General features: G+C 34.2%; 1 protein-coding gene across 3 annotated transcripts in view; it reads right to left on the bottom strand.

Moving 5' to 3' along the window:
- FAT4 (FAT atypical cadherin 4) overlaps nucleotides 1-20,823 on the bottom strand; it is a 171,088-nt gene that overhangs the window by 3,779 nt on the left and 146,486 nt on the right. For 2 of the 3 annotated variants that reach the window (XM_082391370.1, XM_082391369.1), the window contains exons 12-17: nucleotides 19,129-19,436; nucleotides 13,031-13,116; nucleotides 11,658-11,837; nucleotides 7,994-8,118; nucleotides 6,099-6,316; nucleotides 1,806-2,067 (exon numbers count right to left, since the gene is read on the bottom strand). In XM_082391370.1, the coding sequence (XP_082247496.1) occupies nucleotides 1,806-2,067; nucleotides 6,099-6,316; nucleotides 7,994-8,118; nucleotides 11,658-11,837; nucleotides 13,031-13,116; nucleotides 19,129-19,436 (1,179 nt within the window). Of the gene's footprint in view, nucleotides 1-1,805; nucleotides 2,068-6,098; nucleotides 6,317-7,993; nucleotides 8,119-11,657; nucleotides 12,202-13,030; nucleotides 13,117-19,128; nucleotides 19,437-20,823 lie in introns of those variants that run through there. The other variant, XM_082391371.1, reaches the window with a different exon arrangement.

Here is a 20,823-nt window from a genome sequence, read left to right as displayed (position 1 = left end):
TGTAAGTTAATTATACTTCAATAAAAAAAAATGGAGTATACTCATTCAATTAACATTATATGCGGTAGTGATGGCAGGGGTTGGAAAAGAAGATCTAACAGAGCTCCTTAGAGGGCGATGATTTTTTAAAAAGTTGAGAAAGACTTTGTTACACTAATATTTGTGTGCTAATATTGCTAATGCTCCAGTCACAAAGCCCAAGAATATATCTTGACACTAACAAAAGGGCATAATTTACATTGGCTTATTTTCTTACAACATCCAAATGAATTAGCATCCATATTCTAAAACAGGCTAAATATATAAGAACTAATTATTACCTAGGCTTTAACTTTTATGCTTTGCCTCCTTTACTCTGCAACACATTTTTCAATTTTCCTCTTATTTGGTGCATCATTCCACCCTAGTGTCATTTCCATCCCTGATACACTCTTTTTCCATGAGCTCCTGGGACATCTACTTTTGTTCCTCCTCTCCTGGTTTTCTTTCTATGGCTTAGTCCCCTTTCTGTCTCATTCTCCTCTAAACAACCATTGGATCTTAGAATTACTCAAGGTGAGGCCCTGGGCTTTCTTTTTACTCTACACCCTCCTATTTGCTTATCATATCCATGCCCAGTACTTCAGTTACCTGCTCGATACTCATAACTCCTAAATAAGTATTTCCAGCTGGTCTACTCCTGATTTCTAACCCATCTACCCAAAGGTCTTTCTCAAAGGTGCTCCAAACTCAGAAAGCTCCAAACAAAATCTTGATGTTCCCCATAGATTTTTTTTTTTTTTTTGCACCCTTCCGCAGTTTCCTCTCTTAGTGGCACTACCCATTAGTTGGAATGTCAGAAACCTTCCTGAATTTTACCAAAAGCATCAACACTCTGGCTCATTTTCATTCCTAAAATATTCTTCCCTATCCACTACTTTTAAACTCCTGTGCCACCAAACTAGTCCAAGCTCACACAATACCTTGCGTAGATCACTGCAATATCTTCCCAGCTAATTTGTGCAAGTCCCCTCTTGTCCTTCTCCAATGTATTTTCCATGGTGTAGCCTGAAAGATCTTTAATGTCACTGTATATCTGATTTTTAATACTTCTGTGATTAATTTTTCAGTAACTTCCCATTGTTCCAAGAATGAGATAAAAATTGCCACATAGTCTAGGAGAACTTTCATTCTCCAACTTTGTGTTTCATCTGTGACATCAGTCCCCAATATTCTGGGTTCTGTGATCCTGACTTAATCTACTTCTTTCCCTTTAGTTCCCATCAATATAAATTAACTTTCATACTTTCCCATCCTCATCTTCATAGTTCAGATTTAAGTACAAATGTCAATTTCCAGAGAAGTTTCCCCTTCTCCACGTTTTTGGCAATCTCTTAGAATTCTATATTCTTTCTCACATCATTTACCATAGGTTACAATAATATAGTTACTTGTGTAATGATTTGATTGATGTTTGTCTTCCTTACAGGACCATGTATTCTATGGAAAGAGTCCACCATTGTAGTTCATGCCAAGTACCTACAGGGCTCTATAAGTATTGTGTGAATGAACAAACGGATGAGTAAATGAATGAATATATAAATAAATATTTGGTACACAAGGAAAGGATCAAAACACACTGGGCTGAGTTATGTACTTGGTAGAAAATGCCTAAAGAAAGTGACGACCAATAATTTATTACCAACTTTCTAAAGATAGTTATGATAGTCTTAGAATATTCATAATGGACATTATCAGATATCCAACTACTTTTAGAGGAACAATTTTACCTTTCTTTTGTGTCTCTACTCAACACAAGCCTTTACCTGTTTGAGTATCTCGATGAGCTTGATTAGGAGGAATTCCTCCAAGAGATATAGTGAGCACATCGAGGCCACCAAAATCCTGAGTAGGGTGAATGATATCTCTGTTATAAATTCTGTCGATGGACAATACTGTGGCTGTTCCATTTTTTCCAATTAGAAAAGTATGCCAGTGGCTGTCAGCAACGTAGACTTCAGGAATATTTCTCTCCACTTTCCCAGCAATTCCTGCATCTGACGTAAAATGTACTTTGCCATTCTTAATCTGTGAAACATATTAAAAATAGTGTACAATTGAACTATGATATGCTTGAATAAAAATAAAAGTGTCAAGAAACCTTAAAACATTGATCAATATAAAGCAGAGAGAACAGTTGAGGAGTCTGGTTGTGCTAGAGTATGCCTTTACAATTTTAGGTAACATATACCTTCACATTTAATAGGTTCAATAGTTTTCAAGATATTCTTATATTTATAACTAATTTTTCAAGATGTATAGATTTATTCTCCAGAACGCAACTGAGATAAATAATAGGGTGAATACTAATTTTAAGATAGGTAAATCACACCTTTTTATGAGTACTTATATTTTAATGGCAATTGCAAGTTTAAAAAAATTGTTTAATAAGTGGCCCATAGCTATCAAAAAATTTTAAAACTATATCCAAAAAGAGAAATCAATGATTAACTATAAATGAAGCACAGTTGGAAAAGTGAAGACATAAAGAAATTGTTTTACCTGTCATCTATTACACACTGGAATTTTATCGTAAAAAATCATGCTTATTATTTATTAAGATGACCACGATGATGAATAAAGGGTGAGTTCTTAATAATGAGGCATCTGGACAAGTCTTTATTTTGGCTGTCTTTTAAAATTTATCTAAGGGATATTTGGTTTCTTTTACTTTGCCCAGTAGAACATCGGGTAACAGGATGCTCTAACTCCAGTTTCCAGCTCCCAAGTTTGCAGTTTTCTAAGTAGACACTTAGAAAATGAAATAATTTATAAGGCAGGATGAAAAGAGCATAATCCCATCACTACTGCCAGACAGAGCTGGTGCCTCGGCCGGCGGATAAAGTGGCACTGCGTATCAAATGACGGGAATGAAAGGATGGATCCGTTTATTTTGTCACTCAGATCAAATGCTTTTTCTACATGCAACAAACACATCTGGTAGAATTAAAAATGAGTTCATTTTTACTTTATGGAAAATATGCCTAACACATTTACATAAGTTATTCATAATGTAATATTTTATTAAAGCAGTTTCTCCAGATAGTAATATATTCCAGTACTGAACCCAGGGGGAAAAAAAAAAAGAAAATTGTGGTTAAATGACAATAACATTTCATCAAATGGGCAATGTCTCATGAAACAGACAGTGAAAACAGCAACTCCTCTTTGGTTATAGCCAGAGTTTTTTTGGAAAGAAGCCTTGAGAAGAGCCTTCCACAAGCTTTGTGTTTCTCTCCTAATTGATCACACCATGTCATCCTTTCATTCGACCAATTTCTGATGAAAAGGTCCTTGGAACATACCATGGAGTAGGATGAATAAGAATATATGTTTCCATTACAACATTCTTCATGTTCTCCTTCTCCCCAATAATACTCCACCTAACTCTTCTACCCACCCTAACTTTTGAAACGTCATGCTCATTTTTTGCTTGGTTTTATTTATTCATAGATTGATTTGCTCATTTATTTATTTTTGACTCTATAGGGCTCGGAATCATCCTAACTCTGTACGGCATACCTGGCCTCACTTCAAAAGAAAAACAAACAAACAAACAATACACCAAAAACCAGAATTGACTTGGAGTAGAAACAAAGCCCATCATCTGGCATTATCACATTTCCAAATATGGAGATACCCAATGTGCCATGAAAGAAGAGAGATTTGTGAAACACTTTAAATACAGTTCAAAAGCTGTTATACTTAAGAATGCTTTTCTTTTGTTTTCCTCTCTGAAATTTTCTCTCCTTAGTTTCTTTTTTTATCTGAATTAAAAAAAAAAAGAAAGAAAGAAAAGAAGGGGAAAAAAGAGAGAGAGAGAGAAAAAGCAACTGTCAGAAACTGAGCCAAAAGAAAGACAGAAGAAAACCAGGGGCCTTGGTCACCGATAAGCTAACTGATAAGTAACAGTCCATTCTAACTTGCTTCCTCGCCTGGATAAGCAGATCGGATTCCTGTCATCCAAGTAACTTGCTTACTTACAAAAGTCACTCTCTTCCTGTCTATTCAGTGCTTCTTAATCACTGTTTCATTTTAATCTATTTACTCCACCTGCCAAACCCCTGAATCTCTGAAAAACCGCCTTTCAAAATTTTCATACAAAAGAAATGTGCATTTTGGTCTGCATTAGTCATTATTTTTACTCATTTTCCCTTCAAGGAAAAAGAAATCTCTTTCTAAGGGCTTGCTACCAATGCAACGAAATCTGGAGAAGTTGCATGCTGCTGTCCTGTTGGAAATGCAAGATTTTATGGTGACAAAAATGGATGTCGACATTCAGCTTCTTCCTTGAGGAAGAAAAATATTCTGTCTCCAATTTCTTCAAGCACATTGTTTTTGTATCTCTTGGTTTAAAGAGATAACATACAGAAATATTTCATATGTCATTTAAATGGCACGAGGACTTGGAAGCAGCCTAACAGATAACGCGCAGACCTCAATGTCAAAGCCTCTCAATGCATATAAAAAATGTTTCTGGTAGAATATGGTGATCTACTTCTTTCCTTACTTTCTTTACTTCCAATACACTTTTCAATGAAAACCATAAACACCGAATAATAACGTTATACAGTGACTTAGGTGTTTTCGTTTTGCAGCAGTTACTCTATTAATTCTGGATCTGGGCTCTTTGTTTCAACGATGGAGGTAAAATTATAACCTGAAGATATTCTCCAACTGGATTAGGGCAGAGCTTCTCAACCTCAGCATTGACATTTCAGACTGGATGGTTCTTTCTTGTGGGGTGTTGTGGTGTGCATTGAAGGGCGTTTAGCAGCATATTTGACTTCTACCCACTAGATGTTGGCAGCAGTACCCTTCTCATTCCCAACAACCAGGACAATAAAAATGTTCCCAGGCTTTGCCAAATATCCCCTGTGGAGGGGTGGTAAAATCACCCCCAGCTGAGAATGGCTGGACTATGGAGATTATGAGAATTTTAAAAAGATTGTTTTTTATACTATTTAAAGCTCTGTACAGGCCACATACCAACTGAGTTGGCATGGACAGAGAGAAATTTTGAGAATAAAGAAGCTGAAGTTCAAAGGTGAATGTCTGTTTTTATTTTTAGTATTTTATGTGAATTAAACCTAGTAATTTTCTATGCATATTGCTCTTTTCTTTATGAACTAAGCTTTCAGTGATTTTCAAAATATTGAGTTATAAGTGAAAATAATTCAGGAAATCTGGATTTGTTTTCTTAAGAATTAACTAAAATTCATATAAAAATTACCAGCAGATTTATAATAGACTGAATGATATTAATAAAAAAGCAGTTGATATAACTAAACTAAAAAAAATGATGGTCTGAAAGATGAAGTCTTACTTGTGGGAAAGAAAGCAGAATAATCATTTTAGAAATTAAGAAAGCTAAGAGCTGACAGGAAATGCATATGTAATGAAATTATTCACCAGTTTAGCATCTTATTTATAGCTGAGGAAAAAAATGTGTAAAAGCCTAATGATAAATCAATCATGAAACATAATGTTTCAAAAATATTTATTTAGAAATTATTTGGAGGAGTTAACTGAAATTTTACTTACTATAAATTCCAAAGGTATTTAACTTTACAGGATTTACCTGGATAGTGAATTGAATATATGTTCCAGAATAAAGCCAGAAAATTTCAAAAAATTTTTTATTCTAGTCATTCCAATTAATATATACATAACAGTGTTTGGAATAATTCTTGGGAAAACACATTTTTCCATTTCAAAGGCATATTATTTTTTTGTTTCACTTTGTTTAAAAGTAGGGTAAAAACAATATAAATTTTTATCTGGCAAAATAGATTGCAACAAATTCTTTCTTTGCTGGCCTACACAGCAGTGCTCTCTACTCTAAACAAAAGTGTTTAGAAACCAGACCATTCAGTTCTTTGTTACTCTGGCCAATGCCTGAGGAATAGTTAAGATAGATGATATTGGAATAGTGCCCAGCCTCAGTCGGAACTCTAATGGGTTGTGAAGAAAAGGATAGAAATTATGGGAGAAGTGATTTAAACCATGACACAGCAGGCGGTCTAATCAAATGAAGTCACCATTAGCTTTTATCTTACCTTCACAGTAGTGTAATTGCTGCTTTCTTGGATATGGATTAAAATGCCATTCTCGCTTCTTGTCCTGAATTTTACTTCCAGGCTGTTCACACCAAAAGGTTCCAACATGGCGCCTCGGATGCTCTGTCTCAACAAATACTCTCGCTTCTCATTCTGACTCATGTGGTAGTCCAAGCGCCCTTTGCCTTCTAATGATAAGGCCGTGTCAGGAGTAATAGCTGAAAGCCAATGAAGAAAGGGAAACATGAATGCATCCAATAGGCATTTCTTAAAGAGTTTCTTTGGTGACAAAAAAATTATAAATAAAGAACAATGAAAATATTAAGATTTTGGAATTAGCGTCCTTATATCCTCCTCTGAAAAAATAATTCCCACTTGTGAATTATTGTGTAAGTTGATTTCAAATGCTTAAATCCATTTTGGAACCATGAAATAGAAAACATTTTATGATAATTATTCATTTGGAAAATATTCATTAAAATATTTGATACATGCTACATACATTATGAATACCTTGAGAGATAGCCACATGTTAAAAATATACAGTTGAAGAATTTGATTATAAGTTTCACTGTGTTTCTAAAATTAATAAATCCATATATGTTTTCACAGTTATAATGATTTGTAATCTTTAAACCCTCTAACATGGAAAATTTGAACAAAGAATTGTACAAACATTCACGTTTGTAAGTAACTTTATTAGTAGTAATAATCACGTCGAATTTAATTTGTCATCATGTATAAACATCATATGTAATTATAATTTTTCATAATCTGATAAAATGTTCACACTTCTGAAGTATAAAAGTGTGTGTTATAGCTAATAGAGCTAAAGAAAGGACATAAAGAAAATGAGCTCAAAAGGGCTTCAGCAATGCATGGTACATTTTAAGAAGGTAAACTTTGTAGTATGTGAATTATATCTCAACTAAAAAATAAAACTGCAGGCATTGCTCAAGTGAGTGACATTTTATTTTCTAAATATAGTTGGGTTCCTACCTACTAAATACTCATTACTTTAAAAAATATCATGTGACAATGTACTTTTCCCATGTTTTGATTTTATCCTAAATAAACACAATTATACTCTGCTACTAAGATCTTTTCGATTATAGTATATACGCAATTTAATCATAAATTTCTATTCATTCTCATATTATAATAGAATCAAATGACTACTTAAAAAGTGATCAGATAAGTGCAATGATTTAAGCAGTAACCACTTATCTGAAAATAAAGCAATTTTTATAAAAGAGACTCCATTAGGGCTAGTTAGTGGGATATACAACTTGAAATTAGAGAATGCCATGCTCTAATGATGGCTTGAACATCATTAATGTCTTAATAACAATAAAATTAGGCTTTAGAAACAAATAACTAATAAAAGAATTTAAAAAGTAATATTTGAAGCCAATTCCAATAATTGCAATTTAAAATTTAAGTATCACCTTGAACTATAACAGATTTTATTGCCATTGCATGTTTTGAACTCAGTGTTTAGTGATTTAGTATTATACTTTTCAACCAAATACAACATATTCACTAGAGATATCCCCTAAATGCAGATAATATTAAGCCAAAGCCTGAATATAGCCCCTGACCTTGTAAATTGTCTAGCATTCCAATAGGTAAAACAAAAATAACTAAGTGATATATTTATAAAATGGAAATGAAGGACATATTTAGTAAATAATTCTAAAAGGATTTCACTCTTTCTCAGGTGAAAACATGAATTAAAAAATGTCACTGTGTTTTACCAAGTATTGCCCATTTAATCTTTTCAATATTTAGAATCAAAACATAATTCTTTTACTTCAATTACATATTTAGGTTCATATATTTATACTTTTAATGGTTACTATAATTTCTGGCAGAAGATGAAACAGCTTGCATACATTTTTCACAGTATTTCCCAGTCAGTCCTTCTCTGCAGTGACACTGCTGCCACGACCAGTAATCAGTACACGTGCCACCGTGTTGGCAGGGACTGTGAGTACAGGCACCTTCTAGTCTAGGGCACCTAAAATAAACAGAATAAAGACGCATGAAGCACAAAATCGGGTGGCGGGAATTTGTTAAAATTAGATATAAACTTTTATGAACCTGCTTAGTTTTCATGAACTCAAATCTTTGAAACTCAGGTTACAACTATATTTGGAGCATCTAATCTAACAAGGTGTCCTATAACACATGCCCTGTCTCATTCATAATGGAGAAGATTAAACAAAATAACAACTTACACAATAAAGAAAAGAGGTGATCATTCCTTTTTTTTTTTTTTTTTTAAACATTTATTTTTATTTATTTGGTTGTGTCAGGTCTTAGTTGCGGCTTGCCGGCTCCTTAGTTGCAGCATGTGGGCTCCTTAGTTGCGGCTTGTGGGCTCCTTAGTTGTGGCATGCGAACTCTTAGCTGCAGCATGCATGTGGGATCTAGTTCCCTGACCAGGGATCGAACCCGGGCCCCTGCATTGGGAGCACAGAGTCTTATCCACTGCGCCACCAGGGAAGTCCCCCCTTTTTTAATTAATTCTTAATTGAGCCTCTTGGTCAAATAAACACTTTGGTTCATGTGCTCTAGGGGCCACATGTTTATCTGAATACCCATCTCCTCCACCAGACAACTCATGCACCTAATGTTTATTGAATGGCTACTACCTGCCAAGCATGGTTCTAAGCATGGAGATAAAGTGATGAAAAAAATCCATGTGTTCATGGAATATTTCTTTTTCCTTGTGGGGGACACAGACAAAAAACAAAAAAATTAGATAATTGTGTAGTATGTTAGAAAGAAGGAAGTTCTATGGGAAAATTAAGCAGAGAAAGGGGATTGGGAGTTTTGAGGGGATTGCTGGATCTCTAGGTTAGGCAGTGAAGGAAGGATCTGTTTTCGTAAAGTCCTAAACAAAGGGAGAGAGAGCAAAGTATATCTGATAGAAGATCATTCCAGGGAGAGGAAAGAGCTGAGTGAGGAAGTCCTGAAGTGAAAGTGTCCTTTGCATGTTTCAGGAACATCAAGTGGCCAATATCGTCAGAACAGCATGAGCAAGGAGAATAGGTAGATAATGGTGAGGAAGTAAAGGGTGTGGAAAGAACTATCTCAGAAATGGCTGGGACTTGGGCTTCCCTGGTGGCACAGTGGTTAAGAATCTGCCTGCCAATGCAGGGGACACGGGTTCGAGCCCTGGTCCGGGAAGATCCCACATGCCGCAGAGCAACTAAGCCCGTGCACCACAACTACTGAGCCTGCGTTCTAGAGCCCACAAGCCACAACTACTGAGCCCACGTGCCACAACTACTGAAGCCCACATGCCTAGAGCCCCTCTCCGCAACAAGAGAAGCCACCGCAATGAGAAGCCCACGCACCACAATGAAGAGTAGCCCCTGCTCGCCTCAACTAGAGAAAGCCCACGCGCAGCAATGAAGACTCAATGCAGCCAAAAATAAATAAATAAATAAATAAAAGAAATGGCTGGGACATGACCTAAGGACCTCCACGTTTGCCACCCATGCTGGATGTCTGCTGAACACTCTAAATTAAAACCGCTGAATAGTTGCTAAGTTGCAAAAAGGAAAGAATAATGCTGAGAACTGGACTTTTTCTGGACTAAAGAAAACATAACTTTCCCCAGTAACAAATGAGATGTGCTCCATAACCCAATCACATGTATAGAATAATTTTACCCTCCAGCCCAAATTCTGCATTAATTTCCCTCTTTTCCCTATAAAAAACCCCTGCCCATTTTCTTCTGGTGGGACATTACTTTGGTTTCTGCTGGAATCTGTGATCCCTGAGTTGCAATTCTAAGACCCCAAATAAACTGCCTTTATGCCTCTTTACAGTTCCTGGTCCATTTGGTTGACAAGAGGGAGGTCAGCCTTATAAGTCAGGGTAAGAACTGACCTCTGTTTTTATTTTATTTATTTTTTCTTTTTAAAAAATTTTTATTTTATGTTAGAGTATAGTTGATTAACAGCGTTGTGTTAGTTTCAGGTGTACAGCAAAGTGATCCCGTTACACATATACATGTATCTATTCTTTTTCAAATTCATTTCCCGTTTAGGTTATTACAGAGTATTGAGCAGAGTTCCCTGTGCTACAATAGGTCCTTGTTGGTTATCTATTTTAAATATAGCAGATTGACATGACTTCTGTTTGTTGGTGGATTGAATGTGGTTTGTCAGAAAGAAAGGAGTCAAAGGTGGTCTACAAATTGTGGCTGACCAGGTGGGTAGACTGAGTTATTATTACCTGAGATGGGAAAACCTGAAAGGAGTGGGTTTGGGAGAAGTCAGGAAGGAAGGCCACAAGTTCAGTTTCAAACTTAAGTTTGAAATACTTGTTAGAAGTACACGCAGGATATTCCGTATGCTGTTGGATATGAGGGTCTAAAGTTCAGAGGAGAGGTCAAGTTTAAGATAAACATTTCAAAGTCATCAGCTTTAGCGATAGTACTTAAAAGCAAGGACTATAAAAAATGACTTAAAAAATGAGTATAGATACAAAAGAGAAGAGGTTAAGGAGAGGAGAAGAAGAATCAGAGTAGAAAACCAGGGGCGTACCGTGTGCTGGTGGACAAACTAATAACGTTGTTCTCAATGTTGCTGAAGTTCAAATAAGATGAGACTTGACCATTGATTTTAGCAACACAGTGGTTATTGATCACTTGACAAAGACAGAACAATGTGAAAATGGGATTAACCAAGTTTAAAATAAAAGGGGGGGGGGGGAGAAATAGCAGCCTGAATTGAAATGAGAAAAGAAACACTTTAGAAAGCTGGAGTACTGTTTTAAGAAGGTTTGGGGGGATGGAGTCTATCACATAAAAAGGGGTTGGTCTTCGTGGGAAGAAGAACAGTTCATTCAATGATAGGATACAGGGTAGACTCTAGGCTGCATGGGCAGATGTGGAGGAATGAGCTTTGGGGAGTTTTGTTTCGATTGCCCCAATTTTCTGAGCAAGTTAGGAAGCAAATTCATTAGCTGGGAAAAGGATGCAGGAGATGATGTTTGAGGTTTATGGAAAGAACAGGCATGAAATAGTTACTGAGGAAGTGAAAAGTGACTAAACTAGGGGAATATAATATATTGCCAGGCAATAATTATGGCTGCACTAGAGGCCAACAATCAGGGATTTAAAGAGACTATGAACCCCTCAAGAGCAAGGATCTGCCGTGTCCGTTTAGTTGAGCCTAGGGCCAGGCCAAGGGAATACGTACATTTATATGTAAAACTATTTAATTTCAAATAGTTTTTGTACATATTATTGCTAACACTTATATATTACTATGTGCCAGGTTCCTTTCAATGTGATTTACTTACTTAACTCATATATTCTTCACAACTATGTAAGGTAAAAGGTATATGCATAAATATATGCACACATCCATTTGTTTTTTCCCAAATTTCACAGCTATAAGTAAAAAATTAAAATTCAAAACAGCATAATACATTTGGTATTTTTAGGGCTTTGGGCACATGAATTTCATCTTTTGATGCTCAATCATCATACACTTTTGGTGTCTTTCTTTAAAATGGTAAGAAATAAGGTTGCCATACTGATCTAGGATGCCTTGCGCTGCCAGAGCTTGGCTTGGTTCCAGAGGCCTTCCATTGACGGCAAACTCCATTATACACCCGACAAAATCGTGGCTTTCCACGTGTCCTCTCCTCTGAAGGATTGGTTCTAGCAATCTGATACCTCCAACTGTGACTCGATTTGGCTGAACGTCAAGAGTCCTGCATAAGAAAGGAAAGATACGTGTATTAATACCAAAGCAATAGATTTCAGTACAATGTTTAGCTTAAGAAGAGGTGACTAGGGACTTCACTGGTGGTCCAGTGGTAAAGAATCCACCTTCCAGTGCAGGGGACATGGGTTCAATCCCTGGTCAGGGAACTAAGATCCCTCATGCCGCAGGGCAAGTAAGCCCCGTGCCACAACTACTGAGCCCACGCGCGCCTCAACTACAGAGCCTGCATGCTACAAACTACAGAGCCCACGTGCTCTGGAGCCCGCTTGTCACAACTAGAGAGAAGCCCGTGCGCCACAGCGAAGAGTCTGCTCGCCACAACGAAAGATCCTGCGTGCCTCAACTAAGACCTAATGCAGCCAAAAAAATAATAAACAAACAAACAAATAAATAAAAGAAGAGGTGACTATAACTTTTTCTGGCATGTATTAAAGCATGGTATATTTGAATGGCAAACATTACCTATGGATGCATGTGATTGTTAGATTTTCAGGGTATGAAAAATAACAAAACTAATGGAAATAATATGTTCACTTAGTCACATGTGGTGTATATAACAATGTTGAGTCTTAGAGAAGGAGCATATTATCGGAAAGAAAATAAAATGCAGTACAAGTGACAACTCTAATATTAATGTCAGATTACCTTTTCCTTCATTACAGAGATGATAAGGAATGCCAATAAGTTGATTAAAGCAAATGAATGATGTGTCACTATTTCTTTTTCTCTGTTTGTTACTATTTCTAACAAAATCACTTATGTTTTAGGTGAGGTAATGTTGTATTTCACCTTCAGGTGCTATTGAAAAATATCTGCCAATCACTGTCACATACAACTTTCAGAAAATACATTTAGAAGAGGTGGGATCCTTATCCTAACCTTTTTGCAGGACCCAGGTCACGTGCAACTATTTCATGAAGCTTCTCAAAGAGGATAGGCTATGTTCATCTTCCCTTTCTCTAACTTTATCCTCATCTGTACCACTTCATTTTTACACCCTTTTTACACATTTTGTAGACTAATTATTAACTTTTCATTTTACAGTACGAAAATCCCTTTGGAGAAGACAAAATATCTTAAACTTTTATATAATACTGAGCATAATAAAATGATTGTTAAGGTATAATTTCATTTTGAATGTCAAGTAATAATAAAGATCAAACTAAAAATTGTACTTACCAGTCATCTGAAACTGCCACATTACTGACAGTGCAATACCCTGGTTCTTGGTTCTCAGAACAAGAGTCCACAGTTAAGGAAGCTGCCTATAAAGCAAAAGAAAGAGATGTTCAGTTTGGATTCTACTGACCCTGTTGTCCTTTTCAGCCAACACTACCCAGGACTTGTTTCTATATGGACATGATTTTAAAGTTGAAATACATTTTTGATGTAGTATATTATAATATTATATAATTATAATACATGCTCAAATTAGGGGTACATATTTCTTTGATATATCTAAAGGTAAAATTGTGAAATTATTGCATGTAAGAAGTGGGAGGGTACTTTTAAAAATCTCCAGCCCCTTTGTTTTATAGATGAAAGAATAAAAATGTTATTAATGTCTCTTAGGATATCATACATTAAGTCTGGGACAGCTTCCTGGGATTACAATCTTAAGAAAAATGTTTATCCGACTATCCAACTATTCCAACAAATAAAAAAAAATTAGATTCCTAATTTTCAAAAGTCTATTTCCAATAATATTTCACTCATATTCACAAAAAGATTTTGGAAGTATAATATAAATAGTATTACTGCAAACTATGAAGATCGTAATACTTGTATAAAAGATAAAGTTTGAGATAATTTAAACAAGTCGATTAGATTCTCTTTTCATTTATAAGAATCATTGTTTATAAATGGCATATTACAGCATATTTATGTATAATCTGAATGCATTATTATATATTGCTATACAGTAGAAACTCACCAATAATATTTAAACCACAACTAACAGTAATTATTTTTGTATCCTAAGGGGTGCATATTCCCCTGAGACAAAAGCCTTCTGTTTAGTAGGACAGATTAACACTCCATTTGAACAATAAACAAAGTCATCAAGTCAGGGTCACCAGGACCAAGAATATGATGAAGTCAGGGCTCTCTATATTGGGCAATGGCCATTGGGGATGGCTGTGGTCCAGTTTAAGACCATGGCTGTTGCATAACCAAGTTACTCTGTGCTCTACAAGGCTGTAATGATGCCCCCCCCCCTTTGTTTCCCAAACTGCAGTGAAATTCCGCAAAACTTTGGATATCTTAATTGGTGAGATTATAAAGTTGATATTCAGAATGTGGTATTTCAGAACATGGCCAGTAATTCATAGGAAGAGGCCTAACCCTGAATCCAGAAACACAGAAGGACTAAGGGTTTCTCCTAATGCAGAAAATCAAAGGTTCTACGTAAATTTACTTGAATACCACAGGACAAGACTAATCCAACTTTGTCCATTTGTATAGCAGAAAAATAAATACTATGAAAGCATTTATAAGAATAATTGTCTTGAGGACAATTGTCTTCCCACTTACCAGGTTGAAGGAAAAAAATTAATGCTATTAAGTCTAATGTGGTTTAGAACTTGGTAGGATCCAGTAATTGTAAAGTCCCTTTAGGGTGTGATCAGTCTTTGGGGGATAATTGCACAGTCTCTTCTATTGCCATACCCCCTCCTTCATTTTTCCTGATCTTCTCCAATTTAGTATCAGAGTTTATGGGCGGGGGGCGGGGGGGCTCATGAGATCTCATGGTGCCTGGAAAATTCTTTCAGAAGCTCAGGGGCCACTGCTGGGTAGAACTGCCATCCTATGATTTTCAACCTAGACTGGCCCAGCAATATATATTTTTTGTTTACATATTTGGGTTCCATGTAAAATTTTGAGAAAAGGGCTGTTCTGCTAAAAAAAAAAAAAAAAAAAAAATTAAAAACCTCTGACCCAAAACACCTTTGAGGCCATCTGCACTGGAATGTGAATTAAAGGCTTAGATTGGTGTCCTGTGACACATCAAGGCATTTTTATGGGTATCATGACATTTGTTTCTAGGTTTTGTTCCTGAGAATTGGGCTGCCCAAACCTTTTAGTCATGTCCAATTTTGTCATCATCGTGTAGATGTGGATAAAATCTTTTCATCATGGTCAATATGTTCTTTACAAATGTAGCAATTTCTCATTGAAAACTGCCCTCCTGCGGGAACATAATAGATTTCATGGTTGCCCAAAGAAGAGGGAAGGTGCTAACTAGCCGTGTGGCTCCAAGTACATCATTATAGTAACTGCTTCCCTTTAAGGAATAAAGAGCTGGTATTACAGCCTTAAAATTCCCTTTTAGTACCAATAAAAAGACATTTTCACACTTGTTCTGGGAATAAAGTTTCTTCAGTAACAAAAAAAAAAAAAAGAGAATAATTGTCATTTGAGGTTAATTTTAATGAAAGCAAAGCAAATGTAGGAAACACAGCACAGGGAAGTTAAGCAAGTTAACATTACCTTTGACTTAAATGCAAAAGTATCAGGTTTTCTATCTTCTTTCATTATGTATGGAAATGATTGGTTTCCTTAATATCATCTTTTTATTGATACTGCATATGACTTTAAGGGATTGTCCATAAAAGTATATATTTAGGATTTGTAAAAGTATATCTTAAATATCTCACATTTCAGAAATAATAAATAGGGCCAATTTATACTTACTGTGCCTCAAATATTAGTGTCTAAACTATTTAAAAATATTTCTATAAGTTAATTATTCTAACTGATTATAAACTCCATACCACAAACTCTCATAAGCCATGTAATTTTTTTTTACCACCTTCTCAAAGAAATTATAATAAATACTAACATTTTTAGGGAACATTTATCTTCCAATTCTATATCAAGACTTTCATGTCCTATTTAGTTAACTCTTTCAGAAGTTAATTTTTTCCAGTGATCTATAAATTTGAGGGACATTCAATCTCAAAAGAGGTATTAGGTTTCCATAATACAGTGTATGTTTATGTTGACTATTAATTTAAGCACAATTCCTTTCAATTTACTTCTAAAACAAAATGTTAACACATCTTCATGTATACTATGTAAGCTATCCATCCATTCTAGAGATCCTTAAAGTTATTACAAGCTAGAGAGTATCACATGGATATTTATGAATGCTTTAATTAGGGAAAAAACCTTGCATAATGGTATCATATTTTCATGAATGTTAATACTTAATATATTTTTTCTTATTTTCTAAAAGCTTAGTGATACAACTCAAAGGAAAAAATACCTGAGGGAAAGTTTTATTTGAATAATAGCTCATTCAATTTAATCTTCAGAGTTAAATGTACCTTCTTTTACTGTTGAATTTTTCTACCACTACCACTGTAAATTGAGATATTTTTATCCTGTCTATGCAATGATTCAAAGCTGAGAAGTTAATGATTTTGCCAGTTTCCAAAAAAATCCTTTTGAATCGTAGAAAACAACAGATTCAAAATCCAGTAGGGCCTTATTTTGGATGTTTTCTGAAATAGGGAAAGATTTTTCCTCTGACTGAAGTAATAATGACAAGGGCATTTTTTCCACATTTAGTATTATTCAAAACCTCATGACTATGGTGACATATTACAAATGAACTGAAATACTTCTTTCTCTTTCCCTTTGGGCATATTTCATGGTGCCTCTTTCTCTGTTCTCCCTCTTGCTCCCAAGCCCTTCTTTGATAAAATCAAATGTTCATGAAGTTTAAGGGGACCTTAGAGGTCACCACGTAAAATCCTCTATTCTATATAAGAGCCCATTGACAACATCTTAGCAATATGGTTACCTTACACATGCTTGGAGGGTTGTGGTGAGTGGTATCTACCAACCCCATTAGGTTTCCCTTTCAGTATTAGAAAATCATTATGGCTAACATAAGCACCAATCTACATATATACACCAGACTCCACGTTTGTCCTAATTTAGTCAGATTCAATATGACTGGGTACATCAATAATCAGGGACACTGGAATTTTCTAAATCCCTATTCTCCTAGAGATCGTCCTCTAAGCACACTGGTTTCATATTATGTTGGTGTAAAAAATCTCAGGCAGAACTGAGTGTAGTTACCTATTACTAATCTGAAAAATTATTTCCAAGATGTATTTGTTATACCTCTATTAAATTTATTAAGCACCTTTTCATACAAAATGTATGCAACTTTAGATATAATTTATATTACTATTTGTGATAATGCTAAAAATGTGGAGATATTATCTTCACATTTTGATTTTCTGTCCAATTAACAAAGCCATCTGAATTACTATCAAATCAGACCTCCAATGAGTGCTTTTCAATAGATTTTTTTAAATAGATTATTTTTAGAATCTAAATGATCTTAATTATAATTATTGTTACTAAATTTTATTTTTGTTTCATTCTCATTTTCAAAATGTTGGGGTAATTTTATAAACACTTTATAAATTAAATGTATTAGAAAAAAGTTATAGCTACAGATATTAACACCAAGTTCAGAAGGAAATGGAAGACAATATAGAATTAAAATAATTCATAAATTTGTACTCCTTTTTCTGTTTTCTCACCTCTCATTATATTCAAATAGCATACATCTAATAATCTAGTAGGGTTCTGAAAGCAACACAATGGATGTGGTGAATGTACCTGATGAAATATCTGAACAGCTAACCTTGACCATGCTGACAAAATCATTTGGTCACTTTAGGGTTAATCACTATTCTCTTTTTTTTCCATAATTGCAAATAGTTCTGTATTTTAAAGCTGTTTAGATCTTCTTTAATGTAATAAATTAGAGTGGAGGAGAGAAAAGCCATTGTATCTGATGCCAATTCAACATAGATTTATAGTATTCCTGGAAGCAAATGGAGAATTTTGTCCTTTGATAAAGACAACTTGTTATTCATATTTGTCAGAAAAAAAATTAATGTTATAAGGTAGCTTCTGTCTTATAGCTTTATGAAGTTGGTAATTATAGAGCGCACAAAATTTTTGCTTTTAAAGTTAATTATGGATCACAGAAAAAGCTAGCAAAAACATGGTAAAAACATTTTCAATATCGTTTCTGCAAGTTGCTTACGTGTAGTACAACAATAAAAAGTATTACTGAAGTTTAGTGGCAGAAATACTTCTCTCATATGATTCATTTCATCCATCTCAGAACTATATAATTACCATATTTTTCATATTTTTCTAGCTTGTCATAGAGCCAAGAGGTAAAATTATAATCATTTAGATCCCAGTTTCTTCATTTAAAAAAAATTTCAGAGTATTTATTTTGTTCTTTTGGCTAATTTTTCTTTTAATAGTTGGTTTAATACTTTAACCATTCTATTCCACTTTTAGGGTGAAATAAAAATTTTAAAGAGCAGTTATGGTTTTAAAAGGTTAAAAGCGTTAAAATCCAAAAATATTTAAAAATAGTTTTTGTTACAAATTACTTTTTCCAAAATCTTTGATTGCTGTTGAAGACGGGGGGAACTATGGAGAGAGAGTTGGAATAAAAAAATGAATAAATAAATTAATCCTTCCATTCTATTATTCTGTGTCAAATGTTTTCAAACATTAACTTGGAAAAGATATGACGCATTTCCCTTTATAAAGAAAAATACTTGTTTAATGAACACAAGTGCTAAATATGTACCCTGCTTGTTATGAGAGCCATATAATGAAATGGAATATAATATGGAAATCTTGGATATTACTGAGTTATAATTTTGAAAATACTTTAATAGTCAAAAACCAATATTTCATCCTAACACAATTTCATGTCATAGACCTCACAGATGACAGTATACTGAAGTGCTGGTATAATAAGGATTATTACCTACTATATGGAAATCTGTGTTAAGTATCATCTTTTACCAGTAATTTATTTGTAGAAAAGTTTTCCCTGTTTGTTTTCAAGTTGTTTCTTCAATTTGGTCAAGGATACTTAGAAAAGCAAAGGAGCCATTTTAAATACTGTTCGGACACAACCTTAAAAATGTGTTCAATATAAGAAATGTATAAAATGGAATGTTTATGCACTAGGGTATTTTCTTTCCTTTGTTCCCTTTTTGTTTTTGAGGTGAGTTGTTTTTGAGACAAACAACGCTGTCATGAGCAAAAGAAGAATGTTACCCATTTGCTGCTGTAGTTCATAACAAAATTGGACAAATAATGAATACATATAACTGAGCTCAATTTGCACCACAATTCATGCTTTAACTTTTCAAGTTTCCAGCCTGATTGACTGGATATTCAATAAAACAAGTTTTAATGTGGAATGAATATCTTACCATTCCTGCCCTCCGGGCAATCACAGTATGAAAATGTCCATCTGACACCTTCTTCATGGTGGTGAGTTTATAGGTACCACTGCCTAAGTTATAAGAGAACCTTAGTCTTTCTTCAGCAATTTCAAGGGCCAAAAACTCAGCCCGGTCCCCTGTCTGGTTGTCATAGTTGTAAAGCAATAAAGCATGACTTTTAATAGTTGCAAATTTGACATAAATATAGTTGTTATTGGGGTCCAAGCTGGGAAATTCCATGTATGATAACTCCTCAAATCCATAACTGTTCAGCTCGCAGTGTTTTCCAAAGACACCTGTAAATGAGAAAATTGACAAACTGACACATCACGTTCAAGTAAAGTTTTATTAAATGACTTTGATTAAAATATTTTTAAGTTACAATAATGTCACGTTTTAAACAACTTTTTATTACTCTCCAAAGAATACTGTCTAAATTTATTTGAAATAGAAAAAAAAGTGATGATCTCTAAAGCATATAAGAAATGATAAACTGGTGTAATTATTTTTCTTTGGCCAATATGGAAACATACCTAACTATGCCTCATTTTAAAAAATTAGAATTAGTAGAATGGAGTAGGTCTTAAGAGGTTTCTTTTCTGGAAAGCTTTCAACGTGAGTTTGTCAATCTTTTTAAAGTTTAATATGCTGTAATTTTCAACCAAGTTATTTCCTTCATAATAAACAATTCCTGAAAACAATTTTAATTCAATTAAGGATGGTAAATTTTGTTTTGACCTAAAAAAATCAGTCCCTGTGCTTGTGGTATTTTTAAGTCACAAAATTAAGGAAAGGAATATACTGCCTTTAGCGAAGAAAATAACTGTCTTAAGTTTTCATCTCTTTCTTGTTTTATACCCTCTTTGGGTATGATTTACAGCAGCTACTTTGAAACTGCTTTCTGTTTTTCTGAAATCTAGCATTCCCACTTGTTTGTGCTGGTTCTTTTTCAAACTTGAAAAGTGAGTTTTACTGATGTTACAATTCTATGCCAAAATTCTTTTCCCACAAATATTAGTAGGCTGTAGCAAATAATCAGAAAATTAACCCATGCCAACACATCGTAATTCTTATTAACTTGCAAAGGTTTCATTCCTTCATTTTGGCTGTACATCTCATGTAAATGCATTAAATTTAGATGCAGGGAATTGTTCTGCTAGAAGAAACCAATGTCATCATTTTACAGAATACTTAAAACTTGTCCAATGTCATAGAACCATGGGAGACAGAGCCAAAATTTGAGGCCAGATCTACTGATTGTCTAGTTGTTTTGACTACACCACATTTTATATCCAAATGTTCTTTAAATTAAAATGGCCTAGAATTTCCTTGTGTCATTTATCTTTCCTTTTTCTGTAAAGTCTTAGATAATATTCATTATAAATGAGTAGGAAATCTATATGATTTCTTTTTAATCATTAAAGTTAACAAAATGATAAAGAAATTATAGGAATTATATGTATTATATATCATATATATTATATACAGCATATGTTTATATATCATAAATATATCTATCATATAGTATTTATATTTTATATAAAACTTATATTTATATATAATAAATTTTCAAGTTTATATTAAACATATTTTATTATATATATTATTTATATATGCAGAAAGAGTAATCAAAGTTAAATAGAAAGGAAAAATAAAGTATACAAATGAAACACATTATTAGAG

This window comes from Balaenoptera borealis (genome assembly GCF_965194805.1).
Source record: "Balaenoptera borealis genome assembly, chromosome: 4".
In the NCBI taxonomy this organism is placed as follows: domain Eukaryota; kingdom Metazoa; phylum Chordata; class Mammalia; order Artiodactyla; family Balaenopteridae; genus Balaenoptera; species Balaenoptera borealis.
The sequence above is the reverse complement of the archived record's forward strand: the minus strand, read 5'-3'. Positions and strand labels throughout refer to the sequence as shown.